Below are 21,890 nucleotides of genomic sequence, written 5' to 3'. Positions count from 1 at the left end.
TCTAGGTTTTCTTCAAGTTTTATAGTTTTACATTTAGGTTTATATCCATTTTGAGTTGATTTTGTACACAGTGTGAGGTATAGATCAAAGTTTGTTCTTTTACATATGAGCTTGAGGGTAGTCTTTGTCAGATTTCTCCCCACAATTGAATTATTCTTTTTTTCCTCCTTTTTCATACCTCAGAAGGAAGTCTGATGCGCAGATTGCATTTAACTGGGGGAATTATTTATTCTGAAGACGTATTCTTACCACAGTGATACATGCATACCCATGTTTATAGCAGCACAATTCACAATAGCCAACTATAGAACCACTAACAAATGAATGGATAAAGAAAACATGGTGTATATATATACACAATGGATAATTACACAATGGAGTTACTCAGCCATAAATAAAAAACGAAATTATGGCATTTGCAGGAAGATGGATGGAACTGGAGACCACCGTGTTAGGCGAAACAAGTCAAACTCAGAAGGTTAAGGGTGGGATATTTTTTCCTCCTATGCAGAAGCTAGAGAGGAAAAAGAAAACAAAGATGTAGTAGAACTCCTAAAATCAAAGGGAGATCTGTTGAGGAAAAGGAGCAAGAGGCAGAAGGTGGGGAGTGAAGCCAATTTAGGATGTTAATAATTGCCCAAATTATATTGTTATATTGTGTATAGATATGAATATGTAACAACAAATTCCATCAATATGTGCAATTATAATACACAAAATATGAAAAAAAGAAGGAATTATGGTCCTCCACCTGAGGGCAGAGGATCTACATAAATTATTTGGAATTCTTCTGCATGGCAGATTTGTCTCTTCTCTGCCATTTATGTATTTATTCATTTATTCATATCTGTATAAATTTGTGGATATTTATTTCATACTTTGGATTATAATTCAATACTGCATTATTTATTTTGCCATTCAGATCATTTCAGTTTGGGTATTGGGGCCTCTTTCATTTGGTTCCTGTGCCCCCTTGACATGCTATTATAGATCAATTGTTTTTTTCCCCCCAAATTTGCATGTTGAAGCCCTAAACAGAAATGTGATGGCATTTGGAGATGGGATCTTTGGGATCTTGATGAGGGTTTGATGAGGTTATGAAGGTCGGGTCTTGATGACAGGTTTGTGCCCTTATCAGAAGAGATATCAGAGAACTTGCCCTCTGATATCTTCTTGCCACCCCTCCTCCCACAAGAGCCCAAAGAGTCATGTGAGCCTGCAGGGAGATTGAAGCTGCCAAGCCAAGAGAAAAATGAAGGTCTTAAATGAAACCTGCCTTGCCAGCACCTTGATGTTGGGCTTCCCAGCCTTCAGACTGAGAAATAAATTTGTGTCACTTAAGCCACTAGACTGTTATTTTGCAGGATAATGACATCCAATACATGGAAAAGTGCTTTATAATATTTGTCAAATGTTCAGCTTCGGACTACATTAGAATTTTCTCTTTAATGCATAAGACTCACATAAATTTAGAGATGTTCTAAGATAACCATTTCGCATCTTAACTGTTAGGATTCCAAAAATGCTTCCAAAGTTGAAATTGGAGATTCAAATTTTGCCCTTGAGAATGGGGATCATATCACATGAGAAAGAACAAATCAGTCGGCCAGAATGACTAAGGCTTCCACCAGAGTGAATTGCCGTTTGAAGTAGATATTTATGGGTTTGTGGACTCAGAACTCTTATTTCCTCTAAGAACTGCCGCTGCCATCCTCAGAGCAGCCACGTTAGTACCTTTTGACCTGCTCATGACTATTTGGTCATTCAAGATGAGCGCTTGATCCATCTGGGTCCATCCTGGAGTCCTTGGCTAGCATTCTTGGAATAGGAACTTAAAAAGGAAGTTGGCCTTTCTTTAGTGACTGTAACTGTGAACACTGGGGTTGTCAATGGCCATGTGAAGAAAATTTGTGTGCAAGCAGAAAGAATCATCAAGTCAATAGGCATGTGCACATACATATATCTCTGAGTTGTTAGTTCTGTTTTGACTTGATCCAGTTATTTCATGAAGAGAGCCTTAACATAAATCCTTTTTCATGCTAAGGCTGGTCAGAGATGGTTTTCACTTACTACCAATTAAAGGAGCCCTGACTAATGCACATTGATGGATAATTACTGTTGTATTTTTTATACTACACCCAAATAAATATCTACTAAGATACAACCTGTGGCACAAATTTCTATAAACTTTCTCAAAATATTACAGATATGGACCAGATCTCCTGTCAAAGGAGATAATAATTTGTTTTATTAATTTTCAGAAACTTTCCAAATATATATTAATTTATTTAAGTTTGCATAGTAAATACCTATTGATATGGCTTTCAAATAAGAGATTTCAAGTTACTAAAATTTTCCTCCACTCTTAACGTTTTGGAAACAAATGAAGATGTGGTAACTAGGGATACTACTCTAAAAAAATTACCTTATGGGATACAACATAGAGTCAACATTAACACCTTCAATATTATGTGTATTTCAGTGCTTGAATCATCAAAGCAATATTATTATAGCTTGACCTAGTTTTGAAGTGTGTTTTAATCTATTATAATTCTACAGATACAATCTGTTTGTAATTCATGAATGGGCATCATGGTAATAATAATGATTAATACTTTTGAGCTCCTACCATGTACTAGGCAGGCACTGTTCCAGGGGTCTAACATACATTAATCCTTACAGCAATACTGTTGTTATCCCTATTTACAGATGACAGAAAGGCTAAGTAATTTGCCCACAGTCACATATTCAATAAGAGGTGAAGCTGTGGCTAGAACAGATGGATAATGGGAGTCCACACCTCATACCTCTTAGGTAACTAATGTAGTTAATCATAGTAGTTGACAAGTAACTAGATTATTCACTTAACAGGAACTCCTACTTCTCAAATCCTCTGGAAGGAATATTTATTTATTTTGTGGTGCTGGGGATTGAATCCAGGACCTCACACATACTAAGCATGGAGGAGATTTTGATGTACTACTTGTTTACAAATTCTTTGGATTTACAGAATATGTTTTGGACTTTAGTGGGGTAGAGATATACACAGGACATTTTTCCTTTACCGGGATGGCCTGGGTCCATGTGACTTGCAAGAAAACAACATGATGGCTCTCCTAAACTTAGAGACAGAGCTTCCACCAGGCTCTCATTTCCTTTTGGCACCCATCTCTTAGGGTAAAAATCAGAACCCTTCTTGAGTCCACATGACCCTAACTACTGGTTTTCATTGGGGTCCTCTGCTTCAGCCACTTTGGCATTAAATTTCTCTTATCACAGGCCTGTAGGTAAGACATTCCCTGACTGGCACATCCACTTCATCTATGCCACCTAGCCAAATCCTATTATCTTTCAGGCCTTCCTGACCCATCAGATCAGGTCTGGTTCCCTTTTTATAATCTCACAGCATCTTGTACTTATTTCCTGTAGTATCTATGAAAACAGTAATTGGAAAAAGCTATGATTACTGAATATCTCTCTCCCTAGTTCTGAGTGTAAGCTCCACGCAGGCAGGGACTGTTAGCCTTGTTCACTGCTGAATTTACAGCACTTAATCAGATTTCAGCATGGTTGGCACCAAATACATATTTGCAGAGTAGAAGAAGGAATTACCAGCTACCAGCTAAAAAGGAAAAAAAATATACAAGTCTCCTGGGCATTGACTATAACTGCTGGGTGTGGAAGAAGACCTGCCCAGACAGACACAGAGAATGCTGGAGCAGTTTGGTAGAGTGGATAGCAAATAGAAGGTAACTGAATATACCTATCCATTTTTTTTTTTTTGTATACAACGTTTGATTAGGAAATGTTCAGGGTAAAATTAGGATTTAGGGAGTAATAAAACATTGTCCAATTTTAATAATGCTAAAATCTTCTTGAAAGAAATTTTGGCTAGGTACACCAAGAGCCAACGTGAAAGAGACATATTGGTTTTGATGACATTGTTATTCTCTCAGATATGCATTTATGGTTATAGTTCACGAATAATTGCAGCCCCTTTTATTTACTTATTTTTCTTTTCTGCAGGTGCTTTATCATCTCTTAGTGATTCCTCGAAACAATCTTATGCAGAGAGCTGGTCGCGGGTGATGAAGAAACATTTCCTCTTTCAAAGCGACTATTTTTTTGAACGATAAGAATTGCTAAAGAGGAAGCAATCAAACCTATCAGGCGGGCTCTGCCCTCCACCCAGAGCTGCTGCTTCCTGATTTAAGAAACGCTTTCAGATCCTCCTGTGAATTGTCTTAGATAAACTAAACTGGATTGCTATTCATTTGATCACGTCTTCCACTTGCTCACCTAGAAGATAGGACAAGGGAATCAATTTTGGAAATTCATTTCATCCTAACAACGAATCACAGCTTGCAGTTTCCACGAACGGGACAGCAATACTAATCTGACTGGCAAAAGTTTGTTTCACTCGTTTTTTTCAAAAAACAAAGTCTGCGATTGCCTTCAGAGACGTAAATGTCCAGGACTTTCCTCCAGTCTTGATCACGTGGGCGCGGGTCCAGACTGAAGGGGCGCCGGGCACCCCCGGTCCCAGGAGGCGAGTCCAGAAGGGTGTTCTGGGAAGCCGTGAGGGCGACACGGAGGGGACTCCCAGAGGATGTGGTGAAACCCAAACAGAAATCCCTGAGTCCAAAATCCGCCTCGGGTAATGCAGCTTCCCAAAGGCAGGTATGGCCCTCACAGGTGAGGGCTCTTCAAGTCTCCGATTTGCACAGAATTTTCCTCGCCACTGGTCGCCCACAGCTCAGGGCAGTCACCACCCAGCGAAAACAGCGGCGGGACCGCGGGCGGCGCAACAAGCCGCCGCCTGCTCCCGCCACACCCTCCCGCTCCGCCGCGAGGCGGCTAACGCCTCCGCCAGGGGCCCGCCCCCTGCAGCCAGGCGGCCCGTGATTGGCTGGAGGCTCTGCCCGTCCTGAGAGGCGGGTGCTTCGCCCGCAAGCCCGTGCTCCCATTGGTCGTGGTGGCCGCGGCAGCGCGCGCGGTCCGGGCGAGGAGGGGAAGCCGGTGGCCGCGGCGGCGGAACGGGCGGAGGCAGCCGGTTTCGTAACCGTCGCTCCTCCTAGCTGACTCGCGGGCTGCGAGGCCTGGGTCGGGTCGGGCCGAGCCGCTCGGGGCCGCTCAGAGTGGAGGCCGCCTGGGGGCGGGTGGGCTGGAGGCGCAGGTAAGGAGGCCGCGAACGGGCGGGCATTGAGGAGGAGGCCGCGGCGGAGCCGGCCGCTCGCGTGGGCGCGAGCCGGGTCCAGGGAGACCCGGCCCGGCCCGGCCTGAGGTGGCCGGTTGGCCCAGAAGGCCCCTTGTGACTCGAAGCGCGGGCGGGGGCCCCGCGCGGGGTCTGATGCAACCTGCCGGCAACACCCGGCGGGCTGAGCTCATCCCTGGCTGCGGCCCAGCGCCGCGGCGCCACCAGCCGACCCCCGCGCTCTCCCGGGCGCCCCTCGCTGCCGGCCAGGGACTGGATGGAGGACGTGGTGTGCCCCCCTCCAAAACCCGGCCCTCTGTTTGTGAAACGTGCAGCGTGACATGCCAGGCTCGTATTGGCCCCTGGGGATGAAGGGTGTTCCCAGAATAGCAGAAGGTGGACTGTATCTTAGTTTAGTGCCACATAGGACGTTTCCTGTCGCTCTAAAACGACTGAGTTTGGGGTGCTCTAGAACTCTGGTAGAAGTTAATAGAGTGGTTTTATAGGAAAAGTAGGTTTTTTTTTTTTTTTGGCAAATACAAAGCTTTACAGAAAGAATGTTTTGCTTGTTGGTGGAGATATTTGTCCTGCAGTTCACAGTGGGACATCATTTAGATGAACGTGCGATGACCAGGAGTTGACTACAAAAAGGGCAAGCAATGAAGTCCTTTAGCGTGATTGGAGGGAACACAGGAAAATAGCCAGCAGAAGTATCTAGGTGGAGAGGATGGGATTGGATCTATGAGGGGAGGGATGGTCATTTTTTTCAGGTAAGCGTTTGAAGTATTTGGATTTCCTCTTGTTTGAGATTTGTGTTGTAAGCTGGCATTTTAAAATGTGTCAGTTTTAAAATCGGTGGGTTACACAAGAATTGAGTGCTTATGCTCACTTGAATCCTTACTTGAATATGTTATCATTTAATGTGATTCTCAAAGAAATGTGATTCCCAAAGAAAATTTTGAAATAAAATACCATAAGGGCTTGGTTTACTAAGAAATTTTCATTTAGAAGTTTCTTCTGTTGTTACTAGAGAGCTGGGGATTGTGCATACTGGGGCAAACCTTCTATCACTGAACAGCTCCCCCGCCCCCCCCCCATCCTCAGCTCTAAAAGTTCTTTTTTAAGATCTGATCAGTAGTACCACTTGAATAGTATTTGAGATAAGCCATTCTTGAAGTTAGTCCTCTGTTTCTAGAAAAACTGTAAACAAAGTTAAATAATTACAGGATGCTAGTGAGCTGAAGAATATTTCAGTTTCTTCTTTCCTGTTTCTGGTAGCCACACTTGACATTTATTTTCCTAAAAAAGAATAGGTGGGAACAAAATTTTATTCTTTCCTCCAGAATATCATTTCAGTTCTCAAGAATACATCATGATTATCAGCAAGGCTCTGTGCTCTTGAGAAAGTAGTTTATCCTTGGGGAGTTAAATGGCACCTTGTGAGCCCCTGAGAAGGATGCATAGGACCCTATGGGGATGAATTTGATTTTATTGTCTAAATTGCCTCATCCAGTTAATAATAATAACTAGTGATGGCCACAATTCCAGGTTTACCCCTGGAAGTGATGGTTGCATGGGTTCTTATATTAGTAGCTACATTGCTTCCTAGCCCTGTCAAAAAAAAAAAAAAATGAGCATGAACTCTTGATACATGTATATTTCTAGACAATCTGTATGTTGCTAATCACATCATAAGTAGGTTTAAAAGATGACATTCCAAAAACTTATGTACATTTTCTTCTCATACCCCAGTAGACCACTTATGTATTCCCTAAGGGATGCCCCCTCTTTCCCAGACCCTGCACTGATGCTATCATGTGAAGATGAACAGAGCTCTGCCTCTAATTTACTCTACAGAGAGGCCCACAGGAGAGCTGGAGTTGATAAAGAAACAAGTTGGATAGAAGCATGAAGAGAAAATATAGACTATTGAGGAGTCTCATAAGGGAGCAGGGGCTGGAGAAGGGTTAGGGCTTTGAATTTGATCCTGTAGTCTGGAGCCACAGATTTTCAGCAGGAGTGTGTGATACACTCAGGTTTGAGTACTAAATTGCTCTTGAGACAGTGGTTGGAGGGAATGCTACTAAATCAGAGACTAGTGCCCCTGAGAGATGATGTCATCTTGAGGTAATTTCTGTGGCATTGGGATCTAGAGTAATGATAGATTGGAGAGTTTTTGTTTTTGTCTTTGTTTTAGGTAAAATTGTCAGATCCTAATGATTGAACAGATCTGGGACAAGGGAGCAGCTCCTTTGAATAATGGACCTTCACTAAGGAAATTGAATGAAAAATTTATTTGAGGGGATTAGGATTCTAGGTATATGAAAAAAAAGTGACAGAAGAGCTAGAAAGATTCTTAAGCTGAAGCTTTAGAAAAGTTTTTATTCTAATAGTCTAAGCTTTCAGTATGTTACTGATTTGAATGAACATTAATCGAATTAAGAAATTTGAATTAAAAAATGTGTTACTCTTTTGGGCCAATATTTTTAAGATCCAGTGTTAATCTGTCTATAAGAAGTGGCTTCAAGCTCATTATCACCAAAAATCACCTGGAGGTGCCCTTAAAGCAAGATTATACAATGAAATCAGAGGTCAGGGCAACCCAATAATTTACTTTTTAATTTTTCTGTTCTTGATACTGGGAATTGAACCTAGGGGCACTTTACCACTGAGCTACATCACCACTTTTTTTTATTATTTTTTTATAGTCCTGAGACAGGGTATTTCTACCTGCCTCATTCTTCTGCTTTAGCCTCCTGAGTTGCTGAGAATACGGGCCTGCCCTATGTCTAGCTGTATTTCTGAAATGTTCTTGAATGCTAATGATGCTGGTCTAGGGACCACACTTTAAGAACTACTGCTTTCAGCTTTCCTTTTGCTTCCTATTTGAATGATTCACATGCAAGGAAACAAGCCCCACCCTGCTTCCTGTATACTGAACTTTGGAATACTATTTGTCCACATAGGAGCCAGACTTCCATTTAGATTATAATATCCAGATTTGAAATAAACTAATTTTTTTGTTTTTCTAATTTTTTGTTTTTCAGTAAATGTGGAAGGAACAAAAGAATAAATGACAGTGGCTTGTTCAGTGTAAAAACAAAATTGATAATCTTTTGATGTTCACTTAGCTCTTTGATCCCTTTTACTTAATTTTCTCTTTAAGAGCTATATTCTTGGGCTTGCCTATTTTTTTTTTAAACAATCATGGAGTTCTTTTTATTTACTTCAACTTTCTTTTTTGTCAGTTTGTAGTTTCAGTGAATATTCATTGTTTTTCAAGACAAAGGGCTCACCTCCTTTGTTTGGTCTAGTACCTTGGCAAGATGAGTCAGGCTGAGGTAAAAGAGCCCTTCCCCATTCCTGTATCTTTGGGTACATAAACAGGCATAAACATTACTGAATTGGGAGTCTGTGGTGAATAAAAGTTGTTAGTGAATGGAGTTCACAGTATGTTGGTAGTTGGAAGGCATCTTAGCATTCCACATCCCTCGAGTGTACAGGGGGAGATTGAAGCCCACAGAAGGGAAGGGTTAGCTATGCCTCAGAGTGAAACAGAAGGAGAGGGAGCCAGAGCTGAGATAAGATTTGACCTGGTTTCTTGCCTGTATGTCACTGGGGTATTGCTATCCCTGAACTTGGCCAAAATGACTATAGAGATTAGCTTTAAGGACTTAAGAATATAACATACAAGAAAAATTTTAAAAAGTAAATATATATCTTGGACCTTGATGTTTTTGATGTAAATCAAGATAAATTTGATTATGATTGTTAAGACAGTCCCAGGAGAAATGTTAAATTAAACAAGTTCTTAGAAATTGGTTAAAACACTTATTCACGTTATATCAACTAGATAAGCAATATTTTTAAATGGCAGCAAAAGTAGCTTCAGTTAATACTGAACACCCACTTTTTAACTGGAAGAAAAATTAGGCCATATAATTTTTTCAAGGGAAATTATAAAATGTCCATTATTAAAGAGACTTGGAGTAGCTATCCATCCTAGCTTGCAAGGAAACTTTCTATCTTGCTTAGTGCTGGAGTGAGAACAGATAACCCAGTAGCTCAGGGCAGGTTGGGTGGATTTTAAAATTATTCAGATTAATGATATATGGACCTTATATACAGCAAAGTTTTTTGATGTTGTTTTTTTGTGGTGCTGGGGATGGAACCCAGGGCCTCACGGGTGGCAAGCACTCTACCTTTAACCTGCACCCTCAACCCTTTTTATTTTATTTTGATACAGTTGCACTAAGTTGTCCAGGGTAACCTCAAACTTGTGATCCTCCTGCCTCAGTCTCTCTAATAGCTGGTATCACAGGTGTGTGCACGACCATGTCCCTGGCCTCAGTGAATTTTTCTTAACGATTCAATGGGGACATTTCATAATTCTGACTCCAGATTGTTTTTCCCCACTGATATAGTCTTAGCAGTTTTATGAAAAGAGAATAGGATAGTTTTACGGTTCAATACCATTGCTTTCTGAATTTCTAAGAGCTATGACTTCTTGGTGGATAGTTCACTTAGCTTTGTCATGATGATAGGGTAGGTGTGTTTCTATACTTCTTCAGGCAACTGTATAAACAGTTGGGTTCCTGTCAAATCTGGGGAGTTTTTGAAACTGACTTCATTTCTATGGGTAACACCACAGCTTCAAAACTGGCGTGTTCTCTATGCTCATTCAGAAGTGGGTGCAGGCACTGCAAATGTTTAGTCCTTTGTCCAGCCTGAGTCCCAGTACTTACACTTCTTGTATGTATTGTTAGGGCTTTTGTTTCTTTCCTTGTGGTTTCAGATTGGGTGTATTTAGATATTTTAGTAATTATATCAGGGAGAAAAAAAACCAGTTAAAAACATGATGGAATGGGAGAGCATATTTGGTATCTCAAAGTTCCTTAATCCAAGAAACTAGCTCAGTAAATAAAGAAGCAAAAATACCTTTTTAGATACCCTGTAAAGATAGCTAGGGAGAAAAGTCAACTTCTTGATGACTCACTGGCTACATATTAGAGTATGGAACATGCAGAGATCATAGCATAATATTCTTCATAAATACTGGGGACTGGACACTCCAGTATTCTATTTTGACTTGATCCACATTTAAACTTTTCCCCCTTTCATTGCAGGTGTCTCTTCTACCATATTTGAACTCAGCTTTTCCATGGTTAACCCAAATATCTCAAATTTCTCTCTGGCTATTAGTTCATTGTGCTACCTAATTAGTAGTATTCTGTTTTTTTTTTTTTTTTTTTCTGTTCCTCCCCACGTTTTTTAGCTATTCTGGAGATGGAATCTAGGGCCCCAAGCTTGCTAGGCATGCTCTATACCACTGAGCTATATCCCAGCCCTTTATAATTTGAGAAGGTCTAAGTTGCCCAGCCAGATCTCAATCTTCCTGCCTCAGCCATTTGAGTAGCTGGGATTATAGGTAAGTATCACAATGTCTGGCTTTTTCCTCCATCCTCTTTTTTTCCTGATATCAGAGATGGGCAGTACCCTCAGGATTCAGGTGAGCTGGTTCACTCTTAGGGTGCTTCTGTACTAACTCACCTCTCTAAATTAAATGCTTTAGATTTCTGAAACATTACAACAGTAGGCAGTTGCTGTAAACTTTTCACAGCATGGTGGACCGCAAGTTAGGTACTTGCAGATTTAATTTCATTTGATCTGTTATTTCAAATACTTTATGCATTTTATTTTCTTTTTAACTAGGTACAAGTGAAGATTTTTTTGGCAGTTTAGTTGGAAACCATTGATCACCTGGCTCTCATTTCTGTCTGTTCTGTGTCGGCAAGAGAGTGCCCAAATGAGCAAGACATCACAGCAAAACAGTACTCCAGGGGTGAATGGAATAAGTGTTATTCATACTCAGGCACATGCCAGTGGCTTACAGCAGGTTCCTCAGCTGGTGCCTGCTGGCCCTGGAGGAGGCGGCAAAGCTGTGCCTCCAAGCAAGCAAAGCAAAAAGAGTTCACCCATGGATCGAAATAGCGATGAATATCGTCAACGGAGAGAAAGGAACAACATGGCTGTGAAAAAGAGCCGATTGAAAAGCAAGCAGAAAGCACAGGATACACTACAAAGAGTGAATCAGCTCAAAGAAGAGAATGAACGGTTGGAAGCTAAAATTAAATTGCTGACAAAGGAATTAAGCGTACTAAAAGATTTATTTCTTGAGCATGCACACAACCTTGCAGACAACGTGCAGCCCATTAGCACTGAAAATACAACAACAAATTCTGATAACGCAGGACAGTAGACCTCACCCTTTCCAGACTTCACAAACTGGCTTGAACCGTTAAAGGTGTGACAACCTGCACCACTCATATCAATGGCTCAATGTTGTCTTGATCCATTATTCAAAGATCCATTGGATATTATTTTCTAGGATCAGCACTGAAGAGTTGATTAGCTGTGTAATTTAATTATCTGGTTTTGAATGATACAAATTTTTGTGGGGATCAAAAAACAAAATTTTAAGGTATATGGTAAAAAATATATATGTCTTGGACATTGATGTTCTTAATGTAAATCCTGACTTCCCCAGAAATCCTTATTTTTTAGGCTGGCAAAAGAAATGGGAAACTGGCAGGTCACGCAGAAGGTACTTGGTTTTATGATTAATTGGATTAAGAAAAATTAAGATTCCATCTATTTGTGATTTTTATCCTAAATTGTATATTATAAATCCTAAGGCTATAGAAATCAATCATTGTAATTTGGAATGATTTTATGTATAGCACAAACCCTGTTTTAGTATAATTAGTACTGTTTTCCCCCCAAAGTACAAGTTTTTGAATAGTGATGTCAGGTTGAATAAAAAAATCTCATCACCTCTTAAAAGCAGTATGCAGCAAATTGGCTTAAAAATGCACATGACATTTAAGAAGCAGATTTTTAAAAAATAAAAGTATAGTATATATTGGGGATATTGTTTGGGTTATTGATTAGGCATTGCTTTGTGTCCTAAAAATACATTTTGTACCAAAGTTTTAGTTTCTGCAGATGCTAGTAGCTTCTTTTTTTGGGGGGTGGGGGAGAGGTATCTTTTTGATAGCCAAGTTAGTAAATACAAGTCTTAACAGTTTGATGACATAAGCTCTGATTAAGATTTATTAGAATATTGGTTTAGCTGTTAGTTTCTTCTATGTTGAAAATAACTGCCATAGGGCCATGATTTTTAAAGGCAAAAATTCTTGTGAAAGAACATTTTAGTATTTGATCTTAACCACATTATTAGAAAAATGTATCAACTCCATGCCATCTCCCAAAATAACAGTCTCTAAGAAAACTTGAAAGTTTAAGGTTTTAACCTTTAATTTATTTCACTTAAATACATCTTTTTATATTGTTTTTGTGACTTTTTTCCTAGTTAGTGGGCTCTTCTTCCAGACTTTATGTACCACTATTTCTGTTTATTCTTTTGTATGCTTTTATGTTCCATAAATTATTTTAGAAAGAAAATGCTCATAAAACTCAGGATATTGACATTTTTGTTGAGACTAAAAAATGGCAATCACTAATGTAGGGCATTTTGAGAGCTGCCTTATTATCAATGTTGATAGTTTAGATTGTCTTTAACCTTTTTTTCTTTTTCTTTCTTTTCTTTTCTTTTTTTTTTTTTTTTAAAGCACAATTCTAGCTCAGATTTGTTTGGCTTCTGTGTGTTATTTTGTGCCTGGGATGGTGTCTAGACATGAGTCATATCTGATTAAAGTTTGTGTTACCAGGTATTTTATTTGAACATGGTCATTTCTGGCCAATTGCTGTTTCCTACTAGGACTTGGTATAATGTAACCAGACTGTAATGCAGATTGTGCCCTGGGTTTGGTGGAAGAGTGCTGACTGCAGTTCTCCTGGGCAGAAGACATCATTTTTTGCTGTGCAACTCAGCTGCTGCACATAAAACAAGAACTTAGTATTGTTGGAGATGCTTCTCAGGAGGGCTGTTAACCCTGCAGAACCAGGAAACAGGGTAGGGCAGGATGGGGATTTAAAAAAAAAAAAATTTCCCCCTCCCTTAGGGTCCATCACCAGTTTACTTTGCAATATTGATCTACTACTCATGAAGGTTGATAGGTGTTTGGAGTAACTAATGAGGATGCACCCACAGAATCCTACTGAATCTTTAAAAACTAGTCCATGTTATATAATTAATTAGAGATACAGTTAAGACCCTTGAATCTTTAAATACCTAAATAGGTGTAACCAACATTTTACTCCCTCACTTAAAAAAATTCAGAAATGGATGTCCCCAAGGAATTTGTGGTTACCATGATACGAATAAGCTATCTTGAAAAACAAGCTGTGGGAATAATCATCCGGAGTGTGTACTCAATATTTCATATCAACATAAGATTGGAACATCTGAAAAAACTGATTCAAGCTTTCTTATTACCTGTATAAATCAAAACTTTTAACACAAGCAATTATGCATATAATGAAAATGCTAACAATTGTCTTGACTACTTTACCGAAGTCAAGAGTGAAAGTTTTTAGTTTGATAGTTTTACCAGTGTAAAAATGAGGGAAACTAAGTGTGGGAAATGACTAAGTTTAGAGCTTTGGGAATTATAAAGTGACTTTTTTTTAAACTTCTGTGTGTTACTTATGAACCATTAGGATTTGATCTGCTTTGTGGGCAGGTCTAGTGGTTTAGGAATTAGCCGGCAGTATAAATTTCCAGCTGATCCAAGTCTCCTGGGATGGGTGCTTTTTGACTGGTTTTGGCAGCATTTGAGCGGATCAGCTATTCCTGTGTCTGGCCCCTTTCAGTCACTGGGCTGCCAGCTCAGATACTTTGGACATTCTTACTGAGAAGTAGTAAGATTCTACTAAAATATGACCAGATTTTAAAAATTTGGGTCATGAGTGTGACATTTTCAAATTTATGTAAAAAGTAGAAGTATGTACAATTTGATATTAAAGGGAAGGAAATTATAGCAGCCTTTGATGTTTCTTAATCCCTGTTAGAGGGCTGAAACTTTGTACCTGAACAATCCATTTAGCATTCAGAGTGCTTTTGATGCCTTAGAAATAGGAAAAACAACTGTTTTTGTTGACAAAAGCTAGGAAAGAGAAAGTCCATTCTCCAGCTAATTAGATCTGCCTCTCAGGAAAAACTACCAACTTGTTCTTTTGTTCCTGGCTTTCTGTTTGTGAGATTACTCTATTTTTTTAAATATAATTTTATTTCTTTCAATAAGTTTAAAATAAAGAAATTTGGAACAATCTCTGTATTTCATTGTGGATTTCTTTATATTAGATAACAGAAAGCGGTTCTGAAAATGTGCCGAAACCTTGCTGAGCTTCCTGCTCCCAGCCTGGGGTGGGGGTCGGGGAATAATCAGAGGTGCTTTTGCCCACATTTACATAAACTTCCCTTAGTGGACAGGGAAGTAGTTTTCTCTGAATGTGAATATATCTTCAGATAATACTTTTAGTCACTGGGTCTAATTTAAACATGTCTACTACAATAGGGAAAGCAATGAATGGATTCTGCTAAATCACCCAGTGTCTCAATGTATGGTTTCTGTTCAGGGTGGTAATAAATTCCTGTTTTGAAGTAATGGATCACTGTAAGGCTTTCCCCCAACCATACAGTTTTAATATTACCATCTTCACTTACGTGACATCATCATTTTTGTAGAGATGAGTTTGCTGATTTGAATTGTTTCAAGGGAAGATGCCACTGAGATACTTTTCTATGATCCTTCGATTCTTTTCATGCTTGGAAAATAAATTTCTATTCATGGCAGTTTCATGAAAACTGTAGTACAGTCATTTCTATGGGTAGTATGTCCCACTTCATTTTTATGAATTAGGTATAATTTAGGATCCAATAATTGTCCCGGGAAGTTTTATAGAGAGATTATTTCTTTGTTGAAGGTGCCAGGTCGTTTTTAACAACATTTTTAGACCAACTCTTTCACTGTATGAATCTGAAGAGTTCATAAGTATTTTATATGCACTAAAAGGAGAGTGCCAATCCCTAGATATTCTTTTATTGGAGCCCAAACATCAAGACTTGCCACTCCCTTTGAAGCAGCTGTTAGAGCCTGGTGCCTTTGCACATCATCACCTCTCAGTTCTCCCTCAATGTGTTTTGGGGGACCTGTCTGCTTCACTTCCCCTAAACCTATCTTGTGGAGGGCTGTCCTCGTCTCTAGCCTAGACTTGGTCTTCCTGGACAGGAGAATCATCACATGCTCTCCAGAACCATCCTGTTACTCCTGAGTGCATCCAGGGTGAGACCCAATCTTGTGGAGTGGCTCTGTTTCATCTTGCCAATTTAATTTCCCCTCACTCTTCTCCTGCCTTTTATGTTTGGAAGGCAGTACCTCTTGCTTTTCAACCCAAACCCTTCCTGTTTTAGCCCCCAGCCTCTGTGCAAGGTCAACCTTATTTTTCTTCCTGGCATTTTTTCATTGGCCTAGACTATATAGTTATTTGTGCTTGCTAAGGTGAAGCCCCTCTTAGAAGGCTATAGGCTCTGAGCACATGGATTATGTGATTATACCACACTGGTGCAGAGTAGGTGCTTAATTATTTATCAAATGACTACCTACACCTTTTTGTGAGTGCTTTAGCCTCGTGTAGTTTCTGGAAGGGCCTCATGTATTTTTGAGGCTGTACAAATTTCTGCAGAGGTTGGAGGAGATACAAGTTGAACACAGCCTTAGGAACATGGGGTGGAGTGGGCTGCCTGAGACCTACCTGTACCTTCAAAGAATGCCTATTGACCTGGACTAAACAAGTCACATTTATGTTCCCAGTGTCCCTCTTGGACAAAGTGTTTAGTTTCTGAGATTTTTTCCTTGATTTTTTGTCCACATGCTTGACAATCAATCGGGGAAAAAATGTACGTAGAATGAGCAGTTTGGGTGTGGAATGGGCAGTTTGGAATGTCTCAAGGGGAGGAAGGAGAAAGGTGTGTGATACACATAGCTCTGTTTCTTAATTAACAAAACAAAACATCTATTTAGAGTTTCAGTCTAACTTGGACTGGTTTTACCCAGAAGTGGGTGATACTGTAACCCTGTGCACCTCTACTGGTTCATCAGGGGCAGCAGGGGTGGAGAAACGCTTGGCAAACTCTTCAACTCATCTGATGCTCAGAAAGACCCAGTGTTGTACAAACTGCTTGGTGTCACCAGTGGCTCAGGGGATATATCTGTGCACCAGGAAAAAACCTTAAAGAGTGGGTATCGTAAACCCAAAAGCAAAAGAGAAAAGCAACTTGGAACTGTGATTATTTGTTTTTGCTGTGCTGTGGATGAAACCCAGGTAGGGCCTTGGCAATGCTAGGAAAGTGCTGAGCTACACTCCCAGCTCTGGCTTTTATTTCTTTAGGGTCACATCATAAGCACTTTTTTGTTACATCCATTTGTATTGAACTCCTTGGTGGCTTCTCAAAAGCGTCTAGCTTGGGCTAGTTTTCCACTCCATCATTCATCCCTGGCATTCTTTCTTCTCACTTGCCCATCACCTTGACTTGGAAATTCCTGCATGACAACACTGTGAGGAGACAAATCTGAAATGGGTGTGCAGACTTCTAGAAGCTGGCTCTGCAGTTCTGTGGGACTTCTGTGGCAATGGCACAGAGGGAAGGACAGGTATTCTATCCGTGGCAGGGACCAGGCACAATGGGCTCTGGGTGGCCTTACCACCTTGGAGCAGAATTTGATCAGTGGGCTTCCTCTTGGGGCAAGCTCCTGGGGCACACAGGTGACAGTGCCTAACAGATGCTGGTTTTACATGAAGAAAATCATGGATGCAGGATCCCTGTAAGTCTCAAATTTTAAATAACTGCATTTCAAGTGCTATATAATTCTGTCCCTTTCAGAAATCTTTGAGGCAATAACTATATTTAAAAGACTTAGGTTAACCTTTTAACTTGTGCAAAGGTAAGGTATAGAATAACTCCACCAATCTGTCCTGAGTGCCTGGGATCTTTCTACAGGGCTGGTTCAACATCTACCCAGCCCCAAGCCTCTGGCTGCACTGGGACTGATGGGGTGACATCAGTGTGGTACAAACTTGTGTGTCTGGAGTGTCTAGGAGGGCTTGCTTACACTGCTCCTTGGGCATAATCTCTGGAGATTCTCATTTCCAAGTACCCCGGTGATTCTGATGACCTGTGAGGCTTGGGAAGTCTAGCAGCAAAGGTGACAGGGTGATACTGAAGCCCAGCAGAGTCCCCGGGGCTCAAAGCGGGCCTTGGGGGAGGACTCTGCCCTTGTTCTCTCAGGCTAGTCTGATGCAGAACAGGGGGAACAGGGCCTGTGCCATCAGCACCATTTTCTTGTGAATTGATTCCTGAGACACTAGATGAACCATCTTTTTAGGGTCCTGATTCCCCAAGCTCATCCACAAAGGATGAAAAGGCAGGAGGATCATGAGTTCAAAGCCAGCCTCAGCAATTTAGTGAGAAATTGCAATGCAGGGAGTCCCTGTTTCTAAATAAAATACAAAATAGGGCTGGGGATGTGGCTCACTGGTCCAGTGGCCCTGAGTTCAATCCCCGGTATCCAAAAAGAAAAAAAATAAAGAGGGAACCATGAACAAAGGACCATTTTAGGAAACATTTTATTATAAATTTCATCCTGCACATTGATTTGGGAGAAAACACTGGAAATGCATCTTTCTTGAGAACAGGAATACAAATAGCAGCAAGACACATTTTAGTTGCTACTAAAGAATAAGATTCTCTTCAATCAGCATTTTAAGTCACTGTCATTTAAGCAAAGTACATGAGAAATTAAGGGTGTGCTCTTGCAGGTTAAAAAGCTCCTTGTAAACAGGATTATTTGGTATGATCAAGTGTCAACGCTAGGATCTGATTCCTGAGCACCATTCTTGCTGTTGGAGGGCCAATCACCAGGCTGTGTCCGGCCTGGAGAGAGCTTACAAGGCCAGCCCAGTCTCACTGCACATTCTGGCTGGCTCTACTTTGGGCCAGAGAAGGGTGTAAAGGCCTTGTCAGAGCCTGCCATGCACGCTTCGATTTCTTCCACGGTCCGGGGCACACAGGTCAGCAGTTCCATGCCGCTCTCTGTCACCACCACATCCTCCTCAATACGGACCTGGGTCAGACCAACAGACGCCCATTATGACTGAGCTGGCCTCACGGGCCACGCGAACAGGTCTGACCTGCTCCAGCCTGATCCCTGCTGTGTGGGAGCAGCCTTTATTGTTTGGATCTTAAGGCTCATTCACTGAAGGCCTGGTCCCCATGCAGCAGTGTCAGATAGGGGCCCTTGGGGAGGTGACAGGATCAAGAGGGTTCTGACCTCATGAACGAATTAATCCACTTAAGGATTCATAGCTTACGAGGTGGAAAAACTTTAGGAGGTGGGGTCTAGCTGGAGGAAGCAGGTCATTGGAGGTGTGCTACTATTGAAGGCTACTGTGGCCCCAGCTCCTTCCTCCCTCTCTTTTTCTACTTCCTGGCCATGAGGTGAGCAGCTGTGTTTTACCTCACCTTAGGCCCAAAGCACTGGGGCCAAGTAACCAGGGACGCTCTGAAACTACGAGCCAAAACAACCTTTTTTGGATGGGATGTGGCTCAGTGGTAGAGCACTTGCCTAGCATGTGTGCGACCCTGGGTTCCATCCTCAGAACTGGGAGTAAAATCTTTCCTCCTTTAAGTTGATTTATCTCAGGTATTTTGTCACAGTGACAGAAGGCTGATTAACACATTTAGGAATGATCAATACTCTCCAGAAGACACTAGTTGCAAAGCCTCTGTGGACTACCCACTAGAGGAAGGTGCCCTCCCATGGTCACTTGCTTATGTGACCTCACTGTCCTTGTGGTAAATGGGAATCTCTGGGGTGGGCAGAGCCTGTCTTCCTACTGAGGAATGAGGCACATGTCTGCTACCAGGCCACGTGAAGGGGCAGGCCAGGCCCTCCTCAAGAGAGGAAGTGAAGACTGTCTCTCCTCCACTAGGGCCTCTGTTCTGATGAGCAGCAGCAGTGGGAGAGTGGGCGTTCTGAGAACAAGACTGGGCTCACAGGCACTCACCCCGCCAAAACCCCGAAAGCGCTGTAGGACCTCGCGGTTAAAGAAGCAGGCCTGGGCTGGGTCAGCAAGGGCCTGGTCCAGGAGGTGGTCGATGAAGTAGATGCCCGGTTCCACAGTAAGCACCATGCCTGGTTCCAGGTGCCGTGCGGTGCGCAGGCTCCGCAGGCCTGGCTCGTCAATGCGCTCCACACCCTGTGGGGAGAGGGATGGTGGGAAGACCCAGATGACAGCCCCAGCACCAGCCACTGGGGCCACTGCCTCACTGGGAGACACTCCAGCCTCATGGGCTGTCTGACAATGGGGTCCCCAGCTCAGGCTCACCCTTGCTCTGCTGGGTCATCCCCAAAGACCCTCACTTTGCATGAGTGTCTCTTGCCCCTAGTCACCCTCAGAACTGCCTTCGGGAACCCTGTGGACACTGATGGGCACATATCCAGGGCAAGCTGCCCACGTGGGCCTGCAAGACTGCCTGGGTGTCCAGCTGCCCTCACTCAGGCCCCTCTCCAGGCTAGGGGATGGCAGACGCCAAACCAGGGAAGCCAGAAAAGCTCTTAAGGAGGCTGCAGAGCCTTCCACAGCTGCATCTTTCCTTCCAGCAGCTCAAGTGGAAATTGGTCTCAAAAGTGCAGGTCCCAGCTACCCAAGGCCCAGCCCCAGGTTTTTCACACGACCACTCAGGAAGCAGGACAGGCGCTGTCTTCAGGATGGGCCCGCCAGTATCAGCAATGGCGAATAAATATCTGCATGCGCATGGCCTGGACTCCCAGAGAAGCTCTCTGGGCCCTGCAGTCAGGCGCTGGGACATGGCCTCCAGCCCTGGAACAAGAAATGACCAGGGATCGCTGTTCCCTGCAGAAGCCAGAGTCTGCTGTCCTGCCTCTCTCAGTGCACACCCAACCAGGGCCTGTCCAAGAGGCCCTCAGCCTGGACTGAGGGCAAGTGGTGCCCAGGACACTTGCAGGAATGTTCTTGCCCTCCCCAGGCCCTTGGGGCACCCATCTGGCCTGCGGTCAAGGCCTCTGAGTGAGTGGGCAGCAAGCAAGCTCTCCGTCAGGAGCTGAGTTTGCCCTGCCCCACTTGTGGCTCTCCTCAGGAAGCCCGCTGCTGGAGATGGAGCTGTCATTTCTGACTGTTTGGGGGCCAAGAACATCAGACTTCAATTAGTGGTTCATGTAAGGTAACCAGAAACAGGCTGGCTCAGCCTCCAAGGCTGGGCACAGCAGGGAAGGCTGTGACTGTAATCCTGCCAGGGTGGGGACAGCCACCCTAACCTGGTGGGAGCAGGCCAGGATGGACACAGTGAAGGGACATCAAGGCACCACGATCCCTGGCACAGATGCCTGGCTGGTGTGGTCCCCAGCCCCACAAAACTGCCTCTGGGCCACTGAGCTGGAAGATAAGCAGGACAGGGAATGCCGGGAGACAGGGTGCTCCTTAGCCAGATGGTCTTACTTGGACTGCTCAGATGAGAGGTGCTTGTGGCAAAGGGAAGGGCCTGTTTCCTGCCCAGAAGCGGCTTTCCAGGGCTGGGGATCCTGGGTCTCTACTCCAGAATCTTCCTGCTCCTACCACCCAAAGCTACGCCTGCCCCTTGGTATCCCCTCCCTGCCCCTTTCCTTCATGCTACACCCTTAGTGCCTGTCTCCTTCTCCCCACTCCAGGGCTTTCAAAGCTGGGGATTTGGCCAAGCCCAGACAAAGACATGCCTCTTTCTCCAGGCCACCCTCCCTCCCTGTGGACCCCTAGGCTTGCAGGGGGAGACAGGTTGCCTATGCATGGAGATCCGCTTCTCTCCTCCCAGAGAGTTTCAGACCCATCACTCCAACTGAGGTTGGGGGAGAAGAGAAGGGATCCTAGGGGGCTTAGGGAGTATGCCCACCCCAGCCCACTGAGCACAGGAAACGCTTCTCAGGGGCCCACCAGAAACAGGGCACAGGCCCAGGATATGCTTGGGAGACCAGCCCAACGGCTGGGCAGAGAGCATGAAGGGCTGGGTGGAGTGGGCACAGGCCCATGATGGAGAGATCACGGGCCTCCCCTGGCCCAGGACACCAGCCTAGCTGGGGGTGCCCATGCTGTGCCCATAACTGCCTCTGCCTGGGCGGAGGGCTTGACGAAGCCCCAACTTTTACTGGGCTCTGAGCAGAGAAGACCCAGATGTGTCTGTAGGCCTGAAATAAAATAAATGACTTTTATAGGAAAAGCCATATTTTTTTCCACAGTGTTTATCTGTCAGAAGAATAGACTCTGTGAGCACAAAGGGCTGCTTACTGGAAAAGATGAAAACAGTTTGCTGCCAATTTTCTTTGGTGGAAAAAAAAGTGCTTTGGCGACTAATGAATAACGAACCTCAGCTAACAATGTCTGGAAGGCCCTGCTCTTGGCTCCCTGCACACAATGGGAAGGATAGAAATTAGGAAATTAAAACTGATTTTGTTTCTCCAAATTTAACTGTTTACACTTGAGGAAAAAATAATTGAATAATAATGCTTCTCTTGAGCAATTCCACTCCCCCCTCAAATCATTCTTAGTGCTTTCAAAATACCCTGCAGCCAAGAGGCCAAGCCTACTCTTGGCTAACTGGCTGGTGGGCCCCAGGGTGTGCACCGATTGCATAATCAGCCCCCTGCGCAGTGGGCGCCAGGCCAGGCGGCAGGGACGCTCACCC

General features: G+C 43.1%; 2 protein-coding genes across 5 annotated transcripts in view; one reads left to right on the top strand and one right to left on the bottom strand.

The window, feature by feature from the left end:
- Nucleotides 1-4,977: 4,977 nt before the first annotated feature.
- Cebpg (CCAAT enhancer binding protein gamma) lies at nt 4,978-14,425 on the top strand. 2 transcript variants are annotated; one of them, XM_078032173.1, is made up of 2 exons: nt 4,978-5,176; nt 10,907-14,425. In XM_078032173.1, exon 2 carries the CDS (start codon nt 11,001-11,003, stop codon nt 11,451-11,453), a length of 453 nt encoding a protein of 150 aa, XP_077888299.1. In that variant the 5' UTR covers nt 4,978-5,176; nt 10,907-11,000; the 3' UTR covers nt 11,454-14,425. The 2 variants fall into 2 exon arrangements, with proteins under 2 accessions (XP_077888299.1, XP_021585730.1); XM_021730055.3 differs by lacking the exon at nt 4,978-5,176 and adding an exon at nt 5,211-5,964.
- Nucleotides 14,426-17,766: 3,341 nt separating this feature from the next.
- Nucleotides 17,767-21,890, bottom strand: part of Pepd (peptidase D) — a 115,917-nt gene continuing 111,793 nt past the window's right edge. For 2 of the 3 annotated variants that reach the window (XM_005330630.5, XM_078032171.1), the window contains 2 exons: nt 19,223-19,414; nt 17,767-18,279 (listed from right to left, as the gene is read on the bottom strand). In XM_005330630.5, coding sequence (XP_005330687.2) covers nt 18,142-18,279; nt 19,223-19,414 — 330 coding nt within the window. In that variant the 3' untranslated portion in view covers nt 17,767-18,141. The other variant, XM_078032170.1, reaches the window with a different exon arrangement.

This window comes from Ictidomys tridecemlineatus, chromosome 15, assembly GCF_052094955.1.
Source record: "Ictidomys tridecemlineatus isolate mIctTri1 chromosome 15, mIctTri1.hap1, whole genome shotgun sequence".
NCBI lineage: Eukaryota > Metazoa > Chordata > Mammalia > Rodentia > Sciuridae > Ictidomys > Ictidomys tridecemlineatus.
This window is presented reverse-complemented; position numbering and strand designations above follow the sequence as displayed.